This window comes from Gigantopelta aegis, chromosome 1 (genome assembly GCF_016097555.1).
Source record: "Gigantopelta aegis isolate Gae_Host chromosome 1, Gae_host_genome, whole genome shotgun sequence".
In the NCBI taxonomy this organism is placed as follows: Eukaryota; Metazoa; Mollusca; class Gastropoda; order Neomphalida; family Peltospiridae; genus Gigantopelta; species Gigantopelta aegis.
In genome coordinates, this window is record NC_054699.1 from 4,532,565 (window position 1) to 4,552,405 (window position 19,841).

Genomic DNA, 19,841 nt, shown 5'->3' on the forward strand with positions numbered 1-19,841 from the left:
TGCAGGTCGCCAAGGGATAGAAAACATCTTAACAGGTATCGGCAAGCATCGAATACTGCCCTGCATCGTTTCATTCATTTATACTTATTTTCGTACTTGTATCCAATTAAGCTTCTAGCACGCTGTCCTGGGCACACACCTCGGCTATCTGGGCTGTCTGGACAGTGGGTTAGTTGTTAGTGATTTCTAGTTAGTGACAGAGAAGTCGGCATAGTGGCTTTACACCTACCAATTGAGTCGTTAAAATCGTTCTTGGTGGGTAGCGAACCCAGTACCTACCAGTCGTAAGTCTGATGATTTAATCATTACACCACCGAGGCCGTTATTGCTCTGCTCTCGTTTTGCCAGACGTCTACCGACAAAGGCAAGACTCCCCAGCCCAAAATGGTTTTAAAACTTATTTCTTTTAACGATTAAGGTTGGCTCAGTTATCAGTCTTGCAGCATTACATTTCATTAAAAAAAAAAATTAAATCCAGTTTTAGAAGGGAGGACAAATGCAGATGCTCGCAATCGATTCTCTATACTTCACACTGAGTCTATTGCGATCTTAAGCGAACGCTCGCCTTCTTGAACACGAAATACTGTAATCGCCTGTCTCGATAATCTCAGATTCTAAATAATAATGAGGTGAAAAGATCTGTGTCGGCGAGTCTGCTACGCTAGTTAAAGCAATAATTAACGGCTATACCATAACCAGTCTATCAGTTCGACCAATCAGATCTATTACCTCTGCCTCAGTAATAAAGTTCTTTGTGTGTGTGTGTGGGGAGTCTTCCAGACTGTTTCCAGAAAGGTTTGGGTCTACCAAGACTAAAATAAATGTCAGATATTCCTGGAAAATAGAATTTCTTCAGCCGCATGAGTGGACACAGTTGAATTGTCAGTGGACTTAATTTGTCGACTGGAAGATTACTCTAAAACTCAAAATTTCCCCAGGGTATTTCGTGAACAGTGCTTAAATGTAATGAAAGGGAAGGGTAAAGAAACATTACTGAGGTAGACCACATCGTTATATGTGATTGCATGGCAGGACGTTCATTCAACGTAGTGTGGTGGTGTTGGTATAAAGTGCTATTACTGGCAGTAGCCAGTGGGAATTCCCCTATTAGCGCAGTTGGTAGAGCGATGGATTCTTGTTCTCGTGGTTCGAATTTGTAGCCGACGTAGGGACTGGGTGTGTTCTCAACACAATAATTCAATTATAACCCAGTTAGGACCCGTAACAGTTCAACTACTCGTGGCCCACAGCTCTGGAAAGTAGCTTCACTTGAGGGGGGAGTATGTGGTAGTGCTGGTATAAAGCGCTCCTACTGGCAGCTAGCTATTTCCCTATTAGCTCAGTTGACAGAACGACGGATTCTTGTACTGAGAGTCCGTGGTTCGAATCCCCTCAGTACAGCATAGGCGTACGGGCTTCCATTTCTGTAGTGGGGCAGGCGGGTTTTTGCCCGAATTAAACGAAAATGTCCGAATCTGGATAACAACATTTATTCGTATTAGCATTACTACCAACAGCTATTTAGTGTTTCAAACGAATCACTACGCATTTGTACACGTATTACATCCGTGCATCCCAAGAATAAAGCGTTTACCCCAAGTTTCCGTGGTCAAAATAGTTGTCTTAAACATACACATGTATCATGCTCGATGTGTGGTATTTTCAATGTCCTAAAATGATAAAATAAAAACAAAATAATAAAATTTAACCTCCCCCCCCCCCCCCACCTCCCGTCTCCATTTTAAAAAGAATGGATATAATTCTAATATTTTATTATGCATTAAAGCTTTCAGTGTTCGTCTCGCCTGTACGAAGTAAACAGCCGATATATAAGCCTTGGTATTACTTTTCCGACAGCGACGGTTTTTCACAAGCGAAACAAAAGTCTAAAACAAAGTAAGAAAAAAACCCCCCCACCAACCCATCAACTCTAATTAGCGAACTCAATTAAATAATTAATATTTGATTAATTGATGCTGTCTGAACAGAAAGACAAAACATGGCTACCGGTATTGACTGGTACCAAACGATAATTACTACTGTTGCCATTTGCCCCTATTAACGGTGTCTTCAGTAAGTGTGCCGTGCAGCACGAAAGAGATAATCGTCAACTTGGTGGAAAAGTTGATTACCGCCACACATCACGGCAGTTAGCTTCCATTGCTCACGGCCGCTTCACACTACCCATTCAGTGCAATATTAAGTACATTAATATTTTAGGACGATTTGCCCCGACTCACTTTTTTCCGTATTCAAGGCACCGACCCTCGTTCCCAGATACATATCAGATATCTGTTTTGTTTCGTATAAAATGCATCTGGCCTCAGCCTACAATTAATTACACTATACCCCCGCCATGGAATCGTGGACTGGCACGTCAATACAGTCTTCCCTTACCCGAATCCATAGTGGGCGCGCGGTGAACCATAGGCTGGTAGGATGGGTCGGACACGTCAATACAGTTCCCTCCAAACCCTTACACTATGTGTTTCTGATATAGTTCACCCCAGTTTGTGCTGGGAAGTAATACTTTTAGCCCATGTAGTACAGCTCATTCAAAATGTGTGGCGTAGCCAACCGAGAGGTTAAAAAAAAATTCTTTCTTTTTTCATTACTGGGGCACAGCCAGACAGGAAAAAACGCCGAGGAACACCCAGACCTGTAAAATAAATACCAGTGTCATGGGAAAAATAAAATAAAGCTGGGGAAATTCCAGACGAGGCAAGCGACTCGTCTTCCTCATGCTGGCTACGCCATTGCACTAGGCCATTGGCATTTCACAAGAAACTGTACCTGACTGTGGCCAATGAAACCTCAAAAGGACGACCCCTGTTGTCCAGCTATTTTTTTTCAAGTTGTCTCTATGTAAACAAACACATTATTAAGGGATCGAATCCAATCTAATTAAAATTAGCTCTACTGGTCTCACCAGTAAGACTAACAACATTGCGTGGACTCCCATGTCCAGGTGACATTTTATCTGTAAATAACAATTTAAATATCGGGACCAATTACACTTCGCCTTTTACAACGTTATTCGGGAGCATACAAATTCTAAAAATATCGGTCGAGACTATTTATGCAATAGGTGAACTTGTTGGTCTATTTCAACATTGAAAAAACAGGGGAAAAGTGCGGTAATAAACTCTGGATTGTATACTAGTACAAATAGATTTATAACTATACCATTACGGTTTGTTTTCGTCTTGAAACGAATTTCATATAAAATTATATATTGAAATTAGTTTCCGGCATACTTCGTAATTCACCCGAATCATTTCGTATACCCTCGGCATAAACCCGAATGTTTTCAAATTCTTTTCAAATCACTAGATTCCCAGTCTGGAGCTCCACGCGGTAAGACGTGTTTGTTTCGCTGGTGCACACTGCACGTGCTTTCATGTGCTCGACTTGGGGATCCTTCATTTTGTTGTTTTTGTCAGCGAAATGAAGTTTTCTACTGGGATGTATGCGGCCATTGGAACTGATAGAACGCTGGAACGCTTCTCGTTTCGACAGTCTGCACCACCAGGTTGGATTCTTTTTTAGCGAGATTCCTCGCCTCCACGTCATTTCTCCGTCTAACTATGTTGACTTGTTTTTTTGTGACTCGTATGACGGCCATTCTGCAGAACGCCACGGTTGTTCGCGTTTAGTCTCTACATGTCCGAGCCTGTCCTAGCAGCACTGGAAGATTGACCGCCCCACTCTTAAGAAGAAATAGGAAGCGGGGTCGGCCCCTACTACTCTTTTTCTAGACTTTATTTGCTTTATAGTGATACCATCTCGTATCCTCCGGAGTCGGGCCCGTCCGCACCACTATACCAACCCATGACGACTGGACTATACCCTAGTCTGATACTCTCTCTCGTTCAGACGGATCCGGCTTCTCAAGATCTGTATTTCAGCACAGCACTACACCTTCAACGTCTATCGACTGTCAATCTAGGGGTTTTCTTGACGGGATGCAACCCATCTCGTCCCTATAAGCTGTGCACCCAAACGGCCTTAACGAGGCCACTCACGTGGACATATCGATCGGACTTTAAACTTTTAGATCTGCGTTCAAAAGATTGTCGAAATTACTCTCTTTTTTTTAATTATTATTAAATAGTCCGATCCTCTCTTCTTTTTCTTATTTAATTTTGGACCGTCCTTCTAAAATGCTCCAAATTATATAAATATTATTCGGCCGAGCAGTCAATTCTTTTTTTTTTCTTTTTTTTAAAAATTTATTCTATTAACTTTTTTACTAATTGCTATTTTCAAAATTCTGCCCATTTTCAACTCTATTCACTAACTGCATCCTCTTACCTGTCAAACACAGTGTAACAATCCAGTATACAAAACAGCTCCCAAGCCAAGAATAACAGCACAACATTTAATTTCAACTTATTTTCGTGCTTATATCATATTAAGGTTGAGGGCAGGACGTAGCCCAGTGGTAAAGCGTTCGCTTGATGCGCGGTCGGTCTAGGATCGATCCTCGTCAGTGGACCCATTGGGCTATTTCTTGTTCCAGTCAGTAGCCCGACAACTGGTGTATCAAAGGCCGTGGTATGTACTATCCTTTCTATGGGATGGTGCATATAAGAGATCCCTTGCTGCTAATCGAAAAGAGTAGCCCATGAAGTGGCGACAGCGGCTTTCCTCTTAATATCTGTGTGGTCCTATATAACCGTAAATAAAATGTGTTGAGTGCGTTGTTAAATAAAACATTTCCTTCTCCAATTAAGGTTCAAGCACGCTGTCGTAGGAACACACCTCAGCTATCTGAGCTGTCTGTTCGGGAAAGTGGGTTAGTTGTTAGTGGTTAGTGAGAGAAGAGGGTGTAGTGGTCTTACACCTACCCACTGAGTCGGGAAAACTCGCTCTGGGTGGAAGCCGGTACCAGGCTGCGAACCCTGTACCTACGAACCTTATGTCCGATGGTTTAACCACGGCACCACCGAGGCCGGTACAGCACAACAAAACTACATTTCCTCACATACATTTCCAAATGGGCAGACTACTCTAGTCTGTGGACATTTTGAGTTACAACCACCACCACATTAGTGGATACAAATGGGACACACAGGGGTCGTTTTAAGTGCCATTTATAATGACTCTTAAAAGAAATATCATCCACAATATACAACAATATATTGCCTTGAAAACAGTCTCTGGACATCTATATTTCTATATGAAGGAAGGAAAGTTTTATTTAACGACGCACTCAACACATTTTATTTACGGTTATATGGCGTTAATCATATGGTTAAGAACCACACAGATATTGAAGGAGGAAACCCGCTGTCGCCATTTCATGGGCTACTCTTTTGGATTAGCAGCAAGGGATCTTTTATATGCACCATCCCATAGACAGGATAGCACATACCACGGCCTTTGATGTACCAGTCGTGGTGCACTGGCTGGAACGAGAAATAGCCCAATGGGCCCACTGACGGGGATTGATGCCAAACCGACCGCGCATCAAGCGAGCGCTTTACCACTGGGCTATGTCTCGCCTATTTCTATATGATGCCCCCGAAACTCCCCTTACAAGATCTCACAACCCATTACATTTTTCACATTAGTAGCAAGGGATCTTTTATATGCACTTTCTCAGAAACAGGAATGCATATACCAGTGTCTTTGACCAGTTGTAGTGCACTGGTTTGTTTGACCGAGAATAAATAGTTTAATGCAAAGAGATAACACAAACATATATTAAAATATTTGTGCTTTACTAATCATAAAGCATGTTTATTTACGTCATAAATCCATTGATAAATAGGAAACATGTACATACAAACAATAGTTAAAATTTACGTTTTTGAAATATTCGCTCGCTCAAAAGAAAAAAAGAGAAGAAAACACACACACACAAAAGTACATGTATATGATAAAATTAACAGAGAAATAAAAATGGAAAAAATGGAAAGGTTGTCGTTTTACGAATAATTGTATAAATTGAATTCAGTTAACTTTGGGGTTAATTAAAAAAACCCTAAAAACATTCTGAGAGTACTGCTAACCAATATATGTTCCCTACCGAGCCCAACAAATTTTCGTATCTCCCAAGTTCAAGGGCATTAACTGTAAAAAAAAAGGGTACATCACAATGAAAGTTAAACTTGATCTGTAACAGTACATGGTAAAGTTATACAAAACATTTCAGCTGAGTATCTTGAGGCATTCCGAAAAAAGGTCTGGAATTGTTTTTGGTTTTCGTATCTCCTAAGTTCAAGAGCCAAAACTCTGTCAATAATGGGTAAAGGCAAACTTAGCTCTGTAACAGACCTGATAAATAAAAGCTATGCACAAACTTTCAGCTCAATATGTTTAGGCATTGCAAAAAAATAGAAAAAAAGAAAGAAAAAAAGAAAGAAAAAGGGCTGAAAACCTATATGTGGGACCGACGGACCGACAGACACAGAGAGACGGACAGACAGACAGTCAGACAGAAGGACGAAGATGAAACTTATAATCCCCTCCGATTGGACCGGCAGGGGACTACAAAGGTCATGAAGCACTTAAACATCAAATGAAGAGGAACAGTATCACAGGCGAGTTACAGTAGTCTTCGATAGTCAACATAAACCAATTTGATTTAAAACACACACCCTGACTTGTTCGTCATATATCTTACACATGAACTATGTTGATATTTCTATTTTTCATATACATGTGAGCAATCTGGCCATGTTTTAAGGTTGAAAAGCAAAACATTGCCTGAATTTTCAAGATACACGATTTAAAAAAAAAAAAAAAAAAAAAAAAAATTAAAATTAAACCCACCCAAAAAACTCCACTGCTTTTCACGTATCGATTGTGTCAACTTGTTCTGGAAAACACTCTGCCCCTTGTCTGACAACAGTTCTGTTATTTTTCACGTACGGGTGCCCTATTTCGATGGCCAGTTATCTGATTGTCTGAATACTTCGATTATATACTGGTGACCTATCTAGAATTTGTCGACGGTAACTTAAGTATATAGGCTTTTTTTCACACAGTGTTTTTGATATATATTCCACGTACTGGTGAATTATCTAGATGTTGTCTACATATACAGGTTTTTTGACAATGTTGTCTTCGCATATGGATGTTTTTACATAATGTTTTTGATATATTCCACGTACTGGTGAATTATCTAGATGTTGTTTACATATGCGGTTTTTTTTCCACAGTGTTTTGATATATTCCACGTACTGGTGACCTATCTGAATGTTGTCTACGTATATGCGCTTTTCACATAGTGTTTTGATATATTCCACGTACTGGTGAATTATATAGATGTTGTCTACGTATATGTTTTTTTTTTCTCACATAATGTTTTTGATATTTGTCTACGTATACAACATTTTTTTTCTCTCACTATTTTTAATATGTTTCACGTATGGGTGACCTATCTGACTATGTTTCATATTTGGGTGACCTATATAGTTTTCTAATAAACAACCTTATACATGATTTTTTTTCAAGTCATTTTGCCACAATTCTTTTCTTTTTTTCCACATCTCAAAGCTTAATTTGGTCGCCACCTTTTTCATTGCACATTTTGTTTTCCAGAATGCCTTCTGTCGGTAAGTGATTATGGGTAACTTTTGGCATCCATCATATACCTGTTCAATTATCCTTGAATTGGTCGCCACCACTAACAAATACTACACATTTCCCATTTTCCCAGAGCGCCTTTGACCTGTGAGTGGGTGTGCTTAATATTTAGCTTTTGGCTTCTATCACATAACTGTTGAAGCACGCCTGTCGCGGACACACCTTATGACAGATATAGTTCTGTCCAAGAGATGTGCGCCTTCTCACAACCATTATGACGATGTCGACGGCAATGTTTTACTTCCTGGAAGCTGCAGGACAGTAACAGTAAGGCCTCAGGTGGGGGTAATCCTCTTGAACGCAATGGGGGTCGTCCCCGTACCGGTTAATCCGGCTTATCTCCTTCTCGCTCAGAGTGATGTCACTGGAGTTCAGAGAATGCTTGACCGTCACTTCGTACAGCCCGTTACCCGGTGCGGTCGTGAAAGTCACCTGGTAAAAGTCCTCGTCTATTTTCATCGACCCCGAGAGATCGGCCACCCGCCCGTCAACGTCAGCGCTCTTCTTATATTTGAGGACGTTGGAGTTGGTGGAATATTTCACCGATTTAGAGATGCTCGACAGAGTCAGAAAGGCACATTTGTCTCGATGGTCTTCCGTGAAGCTGTTGATCGTGAGCAATGCGGCGGCCACAGATTTTTGTACCACGGCGTTTGATTGGTTGACCTCCTTCCACGCCAGACATGCGCACCAGTGCGGCTCTATGCCGGCGTGTTGACAAGTTCTCTCCTTGGGAATTTCTTTCAAAACGCTTATCCCCCTTTGTCCGAGGTCTCCCAAACCCGAACCAGTGAAGTTAAGAATGTCAAGGAATGTCGCATGAATATCAAACGGAGTGGTCAGCCGGTGCGCGTTTGTCCTTACGTTTTTCAAAATATCGGGGTATTTTGTTTCAAACCACGGCGGGAACCTGAAGGCAAAATAAGGCATCCGTTCCTCCTGTTTGCCCTGAGCTGTTGACCTGATGTTGGAGAACCGAGCACCATGGTCGCTCATCAGTATAAGAACACTTCGGTTTAGGTATCCGCTAGTTTCCAGGAACTGGAGGAATTCCTTAACGTCGTCGTCAACCACCTGCACCATGTTGTTGTCGTCGTGACTGGTCTCCGAGTGAAATCCGAACATGAACTTGCGTTTGGCGCCATACATCATACAGCCGTCCCTGAACCAGTTGAAGAAGTTCCGGTGCCTCGGGACGCTTCCCAAACACAGGTGTTTGTTCCTGGCGTACATCCTCTCGGCCGACAGGTAGAAGGTCCTCATGTTGTGGTCGGTCGGTTGTTCCTTGAAACCCAGCATCCTGTACTGAAACGTGCCAATGAAGGCCATGTCCTCCGCCCAGAACGTCACATACCCATTGTCGCTGAAGTTCTTCCAAATCCACGGATGCCCGTCGACAAACTGAGCGTCTTTCCAGCCACGTCTGGCCTCCGGTAATTCCTCCTCCGTTTTGCCAGTTAGAATTGGCAAAAGAGCTTGTGGGGTACCGTCTCCGACGATGTTGTAGCCTTCAAGTTCTATTCCTTTCAGCTCCCTTAGAAAATAGTCTCTGGTCTTCTTCAAAGTCCTGATCCAGGCCATCCGCGACAGGGAATCGAACCCAAACATCAACACGTCCAGACCCAACGCGCTGTCGGACAACAATTTCCTGTTGGCCCTTTCGTGAATGGTCTTGTTGTAGGCTATTCCAGAATGAATGTTGAAGTACTTTTGTCTGTTAGGCGATATACATGCCACTTTGAAGAAATCCGACCTAATCGGGGAACCGTCTGGCATTGGCTTGATGTGTTCAAGATGGCGGGCCGAGTAGTCGCTCGTACCCCTCACAACGGGCGCGTATTCACACACTATCTGCCCGTATCGACGCTTCACTTTCTTAGATATGCGAAAAGTCCCGTTCACCACTTGAACCCAATTTTCGTCCTTGCTACATTCGATCTTTGGCACATCGCGGACGAAACTCTTGAGAGAAGGGTGGAACGGGTCCAGCTGAGGATGGACACACATCTGGCCTGACTGCTTCCGCCATGTTCTGTGGTAGTCCACACTCTCGATGACGTCATAGCCGACGTCAGCTACCGGATGTTCCTGCGGCAGAGTGATAGCAAATATCAACAGCAATGAGACGATGATGGCAACGGCCTTCACCTTCCGTCTCTTCCATCGAACAATAAAGGAAGACACAAAACTTAGAGTCATCGCGGATTAGATCCTTCATGGACTTTACAAGTGCGAGACGCAGAAATAAAATCTGTAACTTTTCATTACGATTTATCGTCTGCAATAATTACACTTGGCGCTGAATGTAAAATTCGTTTTTATTTATTTATTTCTTTATTTCACGCCTACGTTCTGTGTCCTGACATTCCTGGAAGTGGCACTGGGTTAGTAGTATCAGTTCATGACGTCACATCCGCACCATCTGGAAAGAGATAACAAATTTAATAAATTGCAGACGAACAGCATCTGACAAACAACATACATTATCGTTTATCTGTTAACGGACGTAAACCAACGACTGAGAATTCAAATAAACTCCAACCAATGGCGAATACGATAATTAGAAAATCTGATATAAGGTGGGTTTTTTAGATTTATTTTAAAAAGAAGAAAAAGATAAGCGCTAGAACATCTACCATAACGCTGACGATAGCATGCCTGTATGTTTCAAGGAAGGAAATGTTTTATTTAACGACGCACTCAACACATGTATATTTCAAGTGCCTGACTCTAAATAAATAAATGCTTTTATATATTTTAAACAAAAGTATAATTACAGATTTGGCTGTCGACAAACCAGTTGATATTTCTTTTGATTGTAAACAAAACGTACTCCAGAACATAACAAAACGGTAGTGTAGATTAGACATTAGACTCCAGTGGCGGATCCAGGAACTATTTTTTGGGGGGTGGGGGGACTAACAGAAAAATGGTACATGAATCAACTCGTCCCAATAAACAAAATCCCAATAAAAAAATAAATGAAAGAAGATAAAAGGGGCATTCGAATATTTTCAGGCACGACGGGTCTCCGGGTCCCCCTTGAATCCGCCTCGGAGACTCCCTTGACTGGATGTGGGGTGGGGATGGAGGTGGGGGGAGAGACTATTCTGACCATTAGGTGCTTACTTAATTGATAAAACACAAAAAAACACACACACACAAGGACAAAACATAATGTATCAAATTTATAAACCCTGTTTTTCTTAAACGCAGATTTTTAAACATTGAATTAAAGTCGTAGAGTCTAGTTTCAACCAGTGAAAGTGGACGTTTGGTTAATGTACAGACCTGTAACATATTTGCATACAGTTACAGGATAGTGAAACACGAATGTGACGTTGAAACGAGGAAATAATCTTTAAAAATATATTAGTTTGTCTCTATACCTACTTGGTAACTTCTCAGTGGTACGTGGGTTTTTAAAAACATGAACACTGTATTTCGTGGTATTAGAAACACTAGGATGACCAGAAACACTTCAGATGATGACCAGAAACACTTCAGATGTACAGAAATGGATAGTATAAACAATAAAATCTAAGCGACATATTAAATAAAGTGGCTGTCATATTAAAAATGAACGGGAAAGATTGAAAATGGCCACATCTTCTCCCCTCTACCCCCTACCCCTCTTACCGTTCTAAAGACTCTCCTTCTAAAGGAACTTGTATATTCCTGGAATGTATCAGGCCTACGTTCAGCCAGACGTTTTTTGCTAAACTTTTGCGAACAAATTTTACTGGTTCCCAAAGTAATCATATGGTTTAATGTATTGCGTAAAAATCAGTATAGAAAGCGTTATCGACAAACAGTTGGCTGAACTTACCTGATGGCAGCGTTCAACCAAATACAAATAATAATAATAATAATAATAATAATAATAATAATAATAATAATACAAAAATAAAATCATTCGCCCAACTGGATTATACGCTTCACCGTTAGCCGAAAACCAATGACATCGTTTCCTAGCGTTCGCGTTGTTCGTCGTTGCTGAACGAGGAACTTTACCGAAGACGGTCGGACAATGGTGGCTGGGCTTGTCACGGGGTCTTGAAAAGTATAATTAAATCTGACGCTAACGCTGCGGTATCGATCAGACGGACGTTTCATTACATTGGTAAAACTCCGCTTCATTTAATGCCCGTCTTTCACAAGTGGACTTATTCCCTTTTATCCACCACTACTAAATATAATCCGCTCGTGACAAATTTTTCATTTCCGTTCCCTGTCGAAAGACGTTTTCAAAAATGGGCCTCGGTGGCGCTGTGGTTAGATCTAGTAGGTGTAGCAGTTGGTTCCCAGGTTTCATGATACCAAATTAATTTCCATTTCAGATAATGTTAACATTTTAGAACTGAACGCTAGTATGAAACACAAAACCGCTTTCGAACGGCGAAGCGCGTTAACGCGAAACGATTCATACATAAGTAGTGTTTAAAAACTGGGGTCTGTTACTTTAAACGCGTGTAATGCAGAAACAGGATTAGTAAATTCGGGCCAATATACATGTGCTGGTTACCGTACTGTGAAATACAGAATGAAAGTTATACTATAAACATGCTATTTGTCGTAAGTTGTGAAACACCTGGGGCCTAATTCACAAAGCTCTCTTAGGCTCTGCTAGACAACAAAGTATCCTCTTTGCAAGTCTTTTAGCATTGCACTGCGAGATCGCAAAGTTGTGAGAGTTTAGTGAATTAGGCCCCTGACCATTAGCAGACATGATCGTATTCAGTACTTTTATTAACACTTCCAATTGTGACCCTATCAAATGTTATATAGTTTTCACTATAGACATTGCCGTTTTCACTTGCTCCATATTACTCCTCTAAAACTAGTTCAAGAAGAATCATTTTATCACCACTTAGTATGTGAAAACTATTTTTAAAAAACTTGGACTACAAAAGAATTAAATATCAATGCTCAACATAGTAATATCTTAAATGACTCCCCATTATATAAGGTATGAGAGCAATTATTCACTCTCCTCATTTTTATTTTTCACGGTAACGTCAGTATAGTGCCACCTATAGCTACACGTCAGTATAGTGCCACCTATAGCTACACGTCAGTATAGTGCCACCTATAGCTACACGTCAGTATAGTGCCACCTATAGCTACACGTCAGTATTGTGCCACCTATAGCTACACATCTGTCGCGTCTTAGGGGGCGGGACGTCGCCCAGTGGTAAAGCGCTCACCGTCAGTGGGCCCATTGGGCTATTTCTCGCTTCAGCCAGTGTACCACGACTGGTACATCAAAGGCCGTGATATGTGCTATCCTGTCTATAGGATGGTGCATATAAAAAATCCCTTGCTGCTAATCGAAAAGAGTAGCCCATGAAGTGGCGACAGCGGGTTTCCTCTCTCAATATCTGTGTAGTCCTTGACCATATGTCCGACGCCGTATAACCGTAAATAAAATGTGTTGAGTGCGTCGTTATATAAACCATGTCCTTCCTTCCTGTCGCGTCGTTAACTATGAAACTCAAATTCACACACATCTCAGTCTCGAGTAGCTATGCGTTACCGACACTGGGATACGTGTATTGTAAGAGATCGATATTAAAAAAAAAAAAAAATGACAAAAAGATTTTCTCGTAAATAAGAAACTGCCCCCGGATACAGTGTAATTAGTAACGTTTTTCTTCTTGTTTCTTCACATCTGAAACCAAACTTAGTATTAAACCCTGGCGGCCATCTTTAAATCACATCCGCCTACTTGTTACAACCAGACTTTCAACGACGAAAACAAAATACGTGAGATTTTCACGATAGATTTTTTTTAGGAAGTATCGGTGCCATTGGAGTAAGATCGGTGGATGAGTTAAAGTTTGTTTTGTTTAACGACACCACTAGAGCACATTGATTAATTAATCATCAGCTATTGGATGTCAAAGCTTTCGTAATTCTGACACGTAGTCATCAGAGGAAACTCACTTAATTTTTCCTAATGCAGCAAGCGATCTTTTATATGCACTTCTCAAAGACAGGAAAGCACATACCATGGCCTTTTACCAGTTGTGGTGCACTGGTCGAAATGAGAGAAAAAACCCCAATCAGTTGAATGGATCCACGGAGGTGGTTCGATCCTGAGACTGAGTTAATCCCGCCCCTTGGCATATGAATACAATACTAAAAATACCTTAATGGAATTGTTCCTCCGAAGGGCCTTTTTTAATTAATTAATTAAAACTTTTTTATGCTTCTACTAATTTGATAGTTTTTGTTGCCCGATCTATTTGCAACTAATTTGTTCCATTTTTAGGTCTGATGCAAATAAAATTAGTTTTTTGGGTTTGATTTTAAGCTTATTTTTGCAACTTTTAAATATTTTTTTCTCTTAATAAGAGTATAAATTCCATAGCTGTATGAGTCTAATACTCAAACACACCCCACATCCGCCGGGAAATTCGGAGAATATGCCTAGACAGACGTGCTTGAACCTTCAATGGATGTAAGAATGTGTAAAATTATTGATTAATTGATTGATTGATTGATTGATTGCAATGTTGATTGTTTGACTGGTTGACCGATTCGAAGGGCAAAATTATCATATTAACAAGAATGCAATCTCTTGCATCTAAGCAAATCACGAACTGTAAGTTGCCTTATATGATTTTTATATCTCATCAGAATATCTGCATAACAATGTTTTCATTTCAGTTTACCTAAGAACTAATATAAAGCTACTTACGCCCACGTCCCTACTAGGATGTAGCTCGATCAATTGCACAAACTAACTGAAGACTTAAGTTAATAAATCTACGATAACCTATAAATCTAATATTGAGATAAAATAAGAAAGTGTATTAACGACATAAGATTTACAAAACGAAATTGGATGTAATGGTATTAGTACTACACTGCAAAAACCAGCTCGCAACGTATATAACAAAAACCAGCTCGCAACGTATATAACAAAAACCAGCTTTCAACGTATATAACAAAAACCAGCTTTCAACGTATATAACAAACCACTGAATATTCATTAGCCATGCGGTGTTCTTTGTTTGCTTGTTTGTTTGTACGGGGTTTTTTTTCACTAACCAGAAACAACTAATAAATAAAGAGACTGTCTTAAATTTTCCCACACTGTAAGATATTTCCGACTAATAAAATATTTTAATTACACACACACACACACACACACACATACACACAGACACACACACACACACACACACACACACACACAGATACAGACACACAGACAGACACACACACACACAGACAGACACACACACAGACACACACACACACACAGACACACTCACAGACACACACACAGATACAGACACACAGACAGACACACACACAGACAGACACACACAGACACACACACACACAGACACTCACACAGACACACACAGACACACACACACACACACACAGACAGACAGACACACACACACACACACACAGACTAAAATCGAGTTAAACTGCAATAAAGCACTTAGTCCACCATCGCGCACACCTCCATCTGGTTGCTCCAAAGCATCTGTTAATATCAAACGACCAAGGATAATTAGGCTTCTGGGAGCCTGTTTGGTGATATTATGTAAATATTAACACGCCAGTTCTGAATGGGAGCACAGACACTCGCAAACAGTGCCGCGCGAGAATCAGTACCACTGCTAAAACCAAACGTCCTGCCTAAAACATATGGAAGAACTTCACCGCGAGTGCAGTCATTAACTTCGTTTCGCCTGAAGTTTGATCTTTGATATTTCGAGAACACTTTATGCTCCTCAGTGTGCTGGAGAACTCAACCGTACGCCATATGTGAGAAGCCCCGGGATGTCGTGCCAACTGTCGTTTGGTGAGGGATCGTCTGCCAGTCCAACTGTCGTCTGCAAAAACAGTTGGAGCGGTCGTGTGGCAATTAGAACATAAACAGGAGATTTTACGGGTCATGCAGAAACGACATCTTGAGATTGGGGGGGGGGGGGGGGGGGGGGGGGGGGTAGCCCGAGTACTGTAATGAGAGCGTATAACCTTCCAAATGTCCGTCTAGCTCTCTTACAGTCAGAGTAATCGTGATGGGGAGGGGATATCTAATGGAGTGGGGCACCGTCTCTAGTGTGGGGTGGCACAAGCCAGAGTTTTATCTTCATATGGAATAAGACAAAAAAGAAAAGAAAAAAAGAAAAAGAAGGAAGATTAATAGCCGTACATTTCCGTCGTTTTGTGTGTGGCACAGCACACATACACCCAATACCGGTTTCTACGGGCCTGTCATGGCGCGGTGATGGTGGTGAGAAGGATGTAAATGAATCATTAAAGTTTGTTTTCACACCACTAGAGCACATTGATTTTATTAATCATCGGGTATTGCATTGCATTCAAACATTTGATCATTCTGACATGGTCTTTGCCGAAACCTGCTAAAATTTTTCATTAACAGCAAGGGTTTCGTTATGCACGTTCCTACAGACAGGATAACATATGAAACAGCAAGGGTTTCGTTATGCACGTTCCTACAGACAGGATAAAATATGAAACAGCAAGGGTTTCGTTATGCACGTTCCTACAGACAGGATAACATATGAAACAGCAAGGGTTTCGTTATGCACGTTCCTACAGACAGGATAACATATGAAACAGCAAGGGTTTATGCACGTTCCTACAGACAGGATAACATATGAAACAGCAAGGGTTTCGTTATGCACGTTCCTACAGACAGGATAACATATGAAACAGCAAGGGTTTATGCACGTTCCTACAGACAGGATAACATATGAAACAGCAAGGGTTTCGTTATGCACGTTCCTACAGACAGGATAACATATGAAACAGCAAGGGTTTCGTTATGCACGTTCCTACAGACAGGATAACATACGAAACAGCAAGGGTTTCGTTATGCACGTTCCTACAGACAGGATAACATATGAAACAGCAAGGGTTTCGTTATGCACGTTCCTACAGACAGGATAACATATGAAACAGCAAGGGTTTCGTTATGCACGTTCCTACAGACAGGATAACATATGAAACAGCCTTTCATATACACTTGAGGCGGGACCTAGCCCAGTGGTAAAGCGTTCGCTCGATGCGCGGTCGATCTGGGATCGATCCCCGTCAGTGGGCCCATTTGGGCTATTTCTCGTTCCAGCCAGTACACCACGACTGGGATATCAAAGGCTGTGGTATGTACTACCCTGTCTGGGATGGTGCATATAAAAGATCCCTTGCTGCTAATCGAAAAGAGTAGCCCATGAAGTGGCGACAGCGGGTTTTCTCTTTCAATATTTGTTTGGTTCTTAACCATATGTCTGACGTCATATAACCGTAAATAAAATGTGTTGAGTGCGTTGTTAAATAAAACATTTCTTTTGATATACACTCGTATATCGTTAAAAAATCTTCGTTTATTTCTTGTTAAAAACTGAAGTAAAGTTACATATTGCAAAAAAACCAGTGTAACGGTGCATTTGGTCGAAACTTACAGCTCGCTCTCTCTCTCTCTCTCTCTCTCTCTCTCTCTCTCTCTCTCTCTCTCTCTCTCTCTCTCTCTCTCTCTCTCTCTCTCTCTCAAAAGTATCTAAATTACAACAGTTTAAAAAGTTCTGATATGTCATTAAACAAACATTCTTTATCCTTTCCAAACACACCCAAAAATCAAGACCGTGTCTACCACCACATGAAATAACACATACCTTTTCTTGCCACCTGTAACGAATTCCTCTTTCCTTCCCACCTTTTAACCATTTCCCCTACTACACCGTTTCCACAGACTCGCTAGCCGAAATAAATACAGAGCGAAATTCCGCCGAGCAGTGACACGCTGTATTTCATGAGGAATATTAGAGCGATGCGAGCGTGATGCACTCGAACCTCCGACGAGTTCGCCCCGAGTGATTCCGATACCATCAGCCCTCAGTTCGCCTTCTGTAGTCGTGCGTGATTCAGATTATAGTTTTCATTAAACACAACCCTGCTGCCATCTGCGTTTGCATTACTTCGACTTCCTCATAACACAACTAGCTTAGACAGGGGCGCAGCGTAACTTAGTTTGTGCAAATACAGGTGGAAAGAGAAAGAAAAATTGAAATTGATGTTGGTTGCGATAGAAAATATTTGGCGAGGCCGGGGGAACTAACGGAGAAAAGGCACAGTGACCAACTCGTCAAAGTGATATCCCAATGAAGATTTGTTGTTTGTTTTAGATGAGAGGGGTCCCGGTCCCCCCCCCCCCCCCGGATCCGCCCATATTGCACATTGCAGTCACTAGTATTAGGATTCCAATATACGGTGGGGGAATGGGGTGGGGTGGGGTGGGGTGGGGTGGGGTGGGTGGGGTGGATTGATGAGACATAGTCAAGCGGTAAGCGTTCGCGTGAATAACGATCGATCTAACGTCGATGGATCCATTGGACAATGTGTCGTTCTAGCCAGGGGCGGGACGTAGCCCAGTGGTAAAGCACTCGCTCGATTTGCGGTCGATCTGGAATCGACTCTCGTCGGTGGGCCCATTGGGCTATTTCTCGTTCTAGCCAGTGTACCACGACTGTTACATCAAAGGCTGTGGTATGTACTACCCTGTATGTGGGATGGTGCATATAAAAGATCCCTTGCTGCTAATCGAAAAAGAGTAGCCCATGAAGTGGCGACAGCGGGTTTTATCTCTCAATATCAGTGTGGTCCTTACCCATATATCTAACGCCATATAACCGTAAATAAAATGCGTTGAGTGCGTTAAAACATTTCTTTCGTTCGTTATAGCCAGTGCTCCACAACTGACTTAAAAAGGAAAGTCCGTGGTACATTTAAATGACACCTTGCGGGTTAATGAAACGAGTAGCCCATGAACTGGTTTCCTCTCTCATTATCTGACCGGCCCTTAACCGTATATCTTAAAAAGGAAAGTCCGTGGTGCATTTAAATGACACCTTGCGGGTTAATGAAACGAGTAGCCCATGAACTGGTTTCCTCTCTCATTATCTGACCGGCCCTTAACCATATATCTTAAATAGGAAAGTCCGTGGTGCATTTAAATGACACCTTGCGGGTTAATGAAACGAGTAGCCCATGAACTGGTTTCCTCTCTCATTATCTGACCGGCCCGTAACCATATATCTTAAAAAGAAAAGTCCGTGGTGCATTTAAATGACACCTTGCGGGTTAATGAAACGAGTAGCCCATGAACTGGTTTTCTCTCTCATTATCTGACCGGCCCATAACCATATATCTTAAAGGGACAGCCTAAAGTTTTTAAACACTAAGGCATATTTTTCACTATTAGAGCCATTTATTATCACTGAAATAAAACATTAATTATATTTTGTTGTTTAGATTATCCATTTCTGTGGAACCGAAGTGTTTCTGGTCATCCTGGTGTTTCTAATACCACAAAATACAATTTTTCATATTTTTAAAAAAGCACGTGCGTCTGAGAAGTAACGGCTATGTAGTGGCGTTTTAGTCTATTTTAAAGAGTATTTCAACGTCACAAACTCTTCTTTCACTCTGTTGTCACAGGTTTGTAAATTAGCCAAACTTAGTGTCCATTTTTACGGGTTGAAACTAGGGTTTAGGTGAAAAATATACCTTAGTGTTTAAAAACTAGGGTTCGTCCCTTTAACACCATATAGCCGTAGACAAAAATGTTTTGAGTACCTCATTAAATAATATCCCTGTATTAAAATGTACTTTGAGTTATATATACACTAGTTTATTATATAATTACATGTCACTTCATCGATTCCTTATTGAAGTAAAGGAACAGTTTATTAACTCGTTCGATTATTATCCGCCTACCAGCGGTTGCTCTAAAACGCACTTCAATGGAAGAGTTGCCTCATTATGGTAATTACAACATAATATTGAAAAGGAGAAAAACAGCCACTCTTGTCATGGATCCACTTATTAGGGACTATTAGCAAGATTTCATATCCACCGACAGTACAGTCTGTCCACTGGGGTAAGGCGGTTTGTGATCGATCTTTTACGACCTGCCTCACTTCATGTGAGATCGTGTGTTGACTCTGTCTCTCTCTCTATCTGTCTGACTGTCTCTCCCTCCCTCTCTTACTCTATATCGCTGTTTCTCTCTCTCTCTCTCTCTCTCTCTCTCTCTCTCTCTCTCTCTCTCTCTCTCTCTCTCTCTCTCTCTCTCTCTCTCTCTCTCTCTCTATCTCTGTTATTTGTAATATAATATAATGTATTCCTTCTCTAGATTTTCATAAATATGCTACATATTACTGGGTATAATCATTTTTATCAGGATTTTATTATTT

General features: G+C 41.2%; 1 protein-coding gene across 2 annotated transcripts in view; it reads right to left on the minus strand.

Annotated features, from left to right (window-relative positions):
* Positions 1-5,709: 5,709 nt before the first annotated feature.
* Positions 5,710-19,841, minus strand: part of LOC121369528 — a 63,028-nt gene continuing 48,896 nt past the window's right edge. Inside the window, exons 1-2 of one of the 2 annotated variants that reach the window (XM_041494634.1) lie at positions 17,262-17,464; positions 5,710-10,018 (exon numbers count right to left, since the gene is read on the minus strand). In XM_041494634.1, coding sequence (XP_041350568.1) covers positions 7,834-9,795 — 1,962 coding nt within the window. In that variant the 5' untranslated portion in view covers positions 9,796-10,018; positions 17,262-17,464 and the 3' untranslated portion in view covers positions 5,710-7,833. Of the gene's footprint in view, positions 10,019-17,261; positions 17,465-19,841 lie in introns of those variants that run through there. The other variant, XM_041494636.1, reaches the window with a different exon arrangement.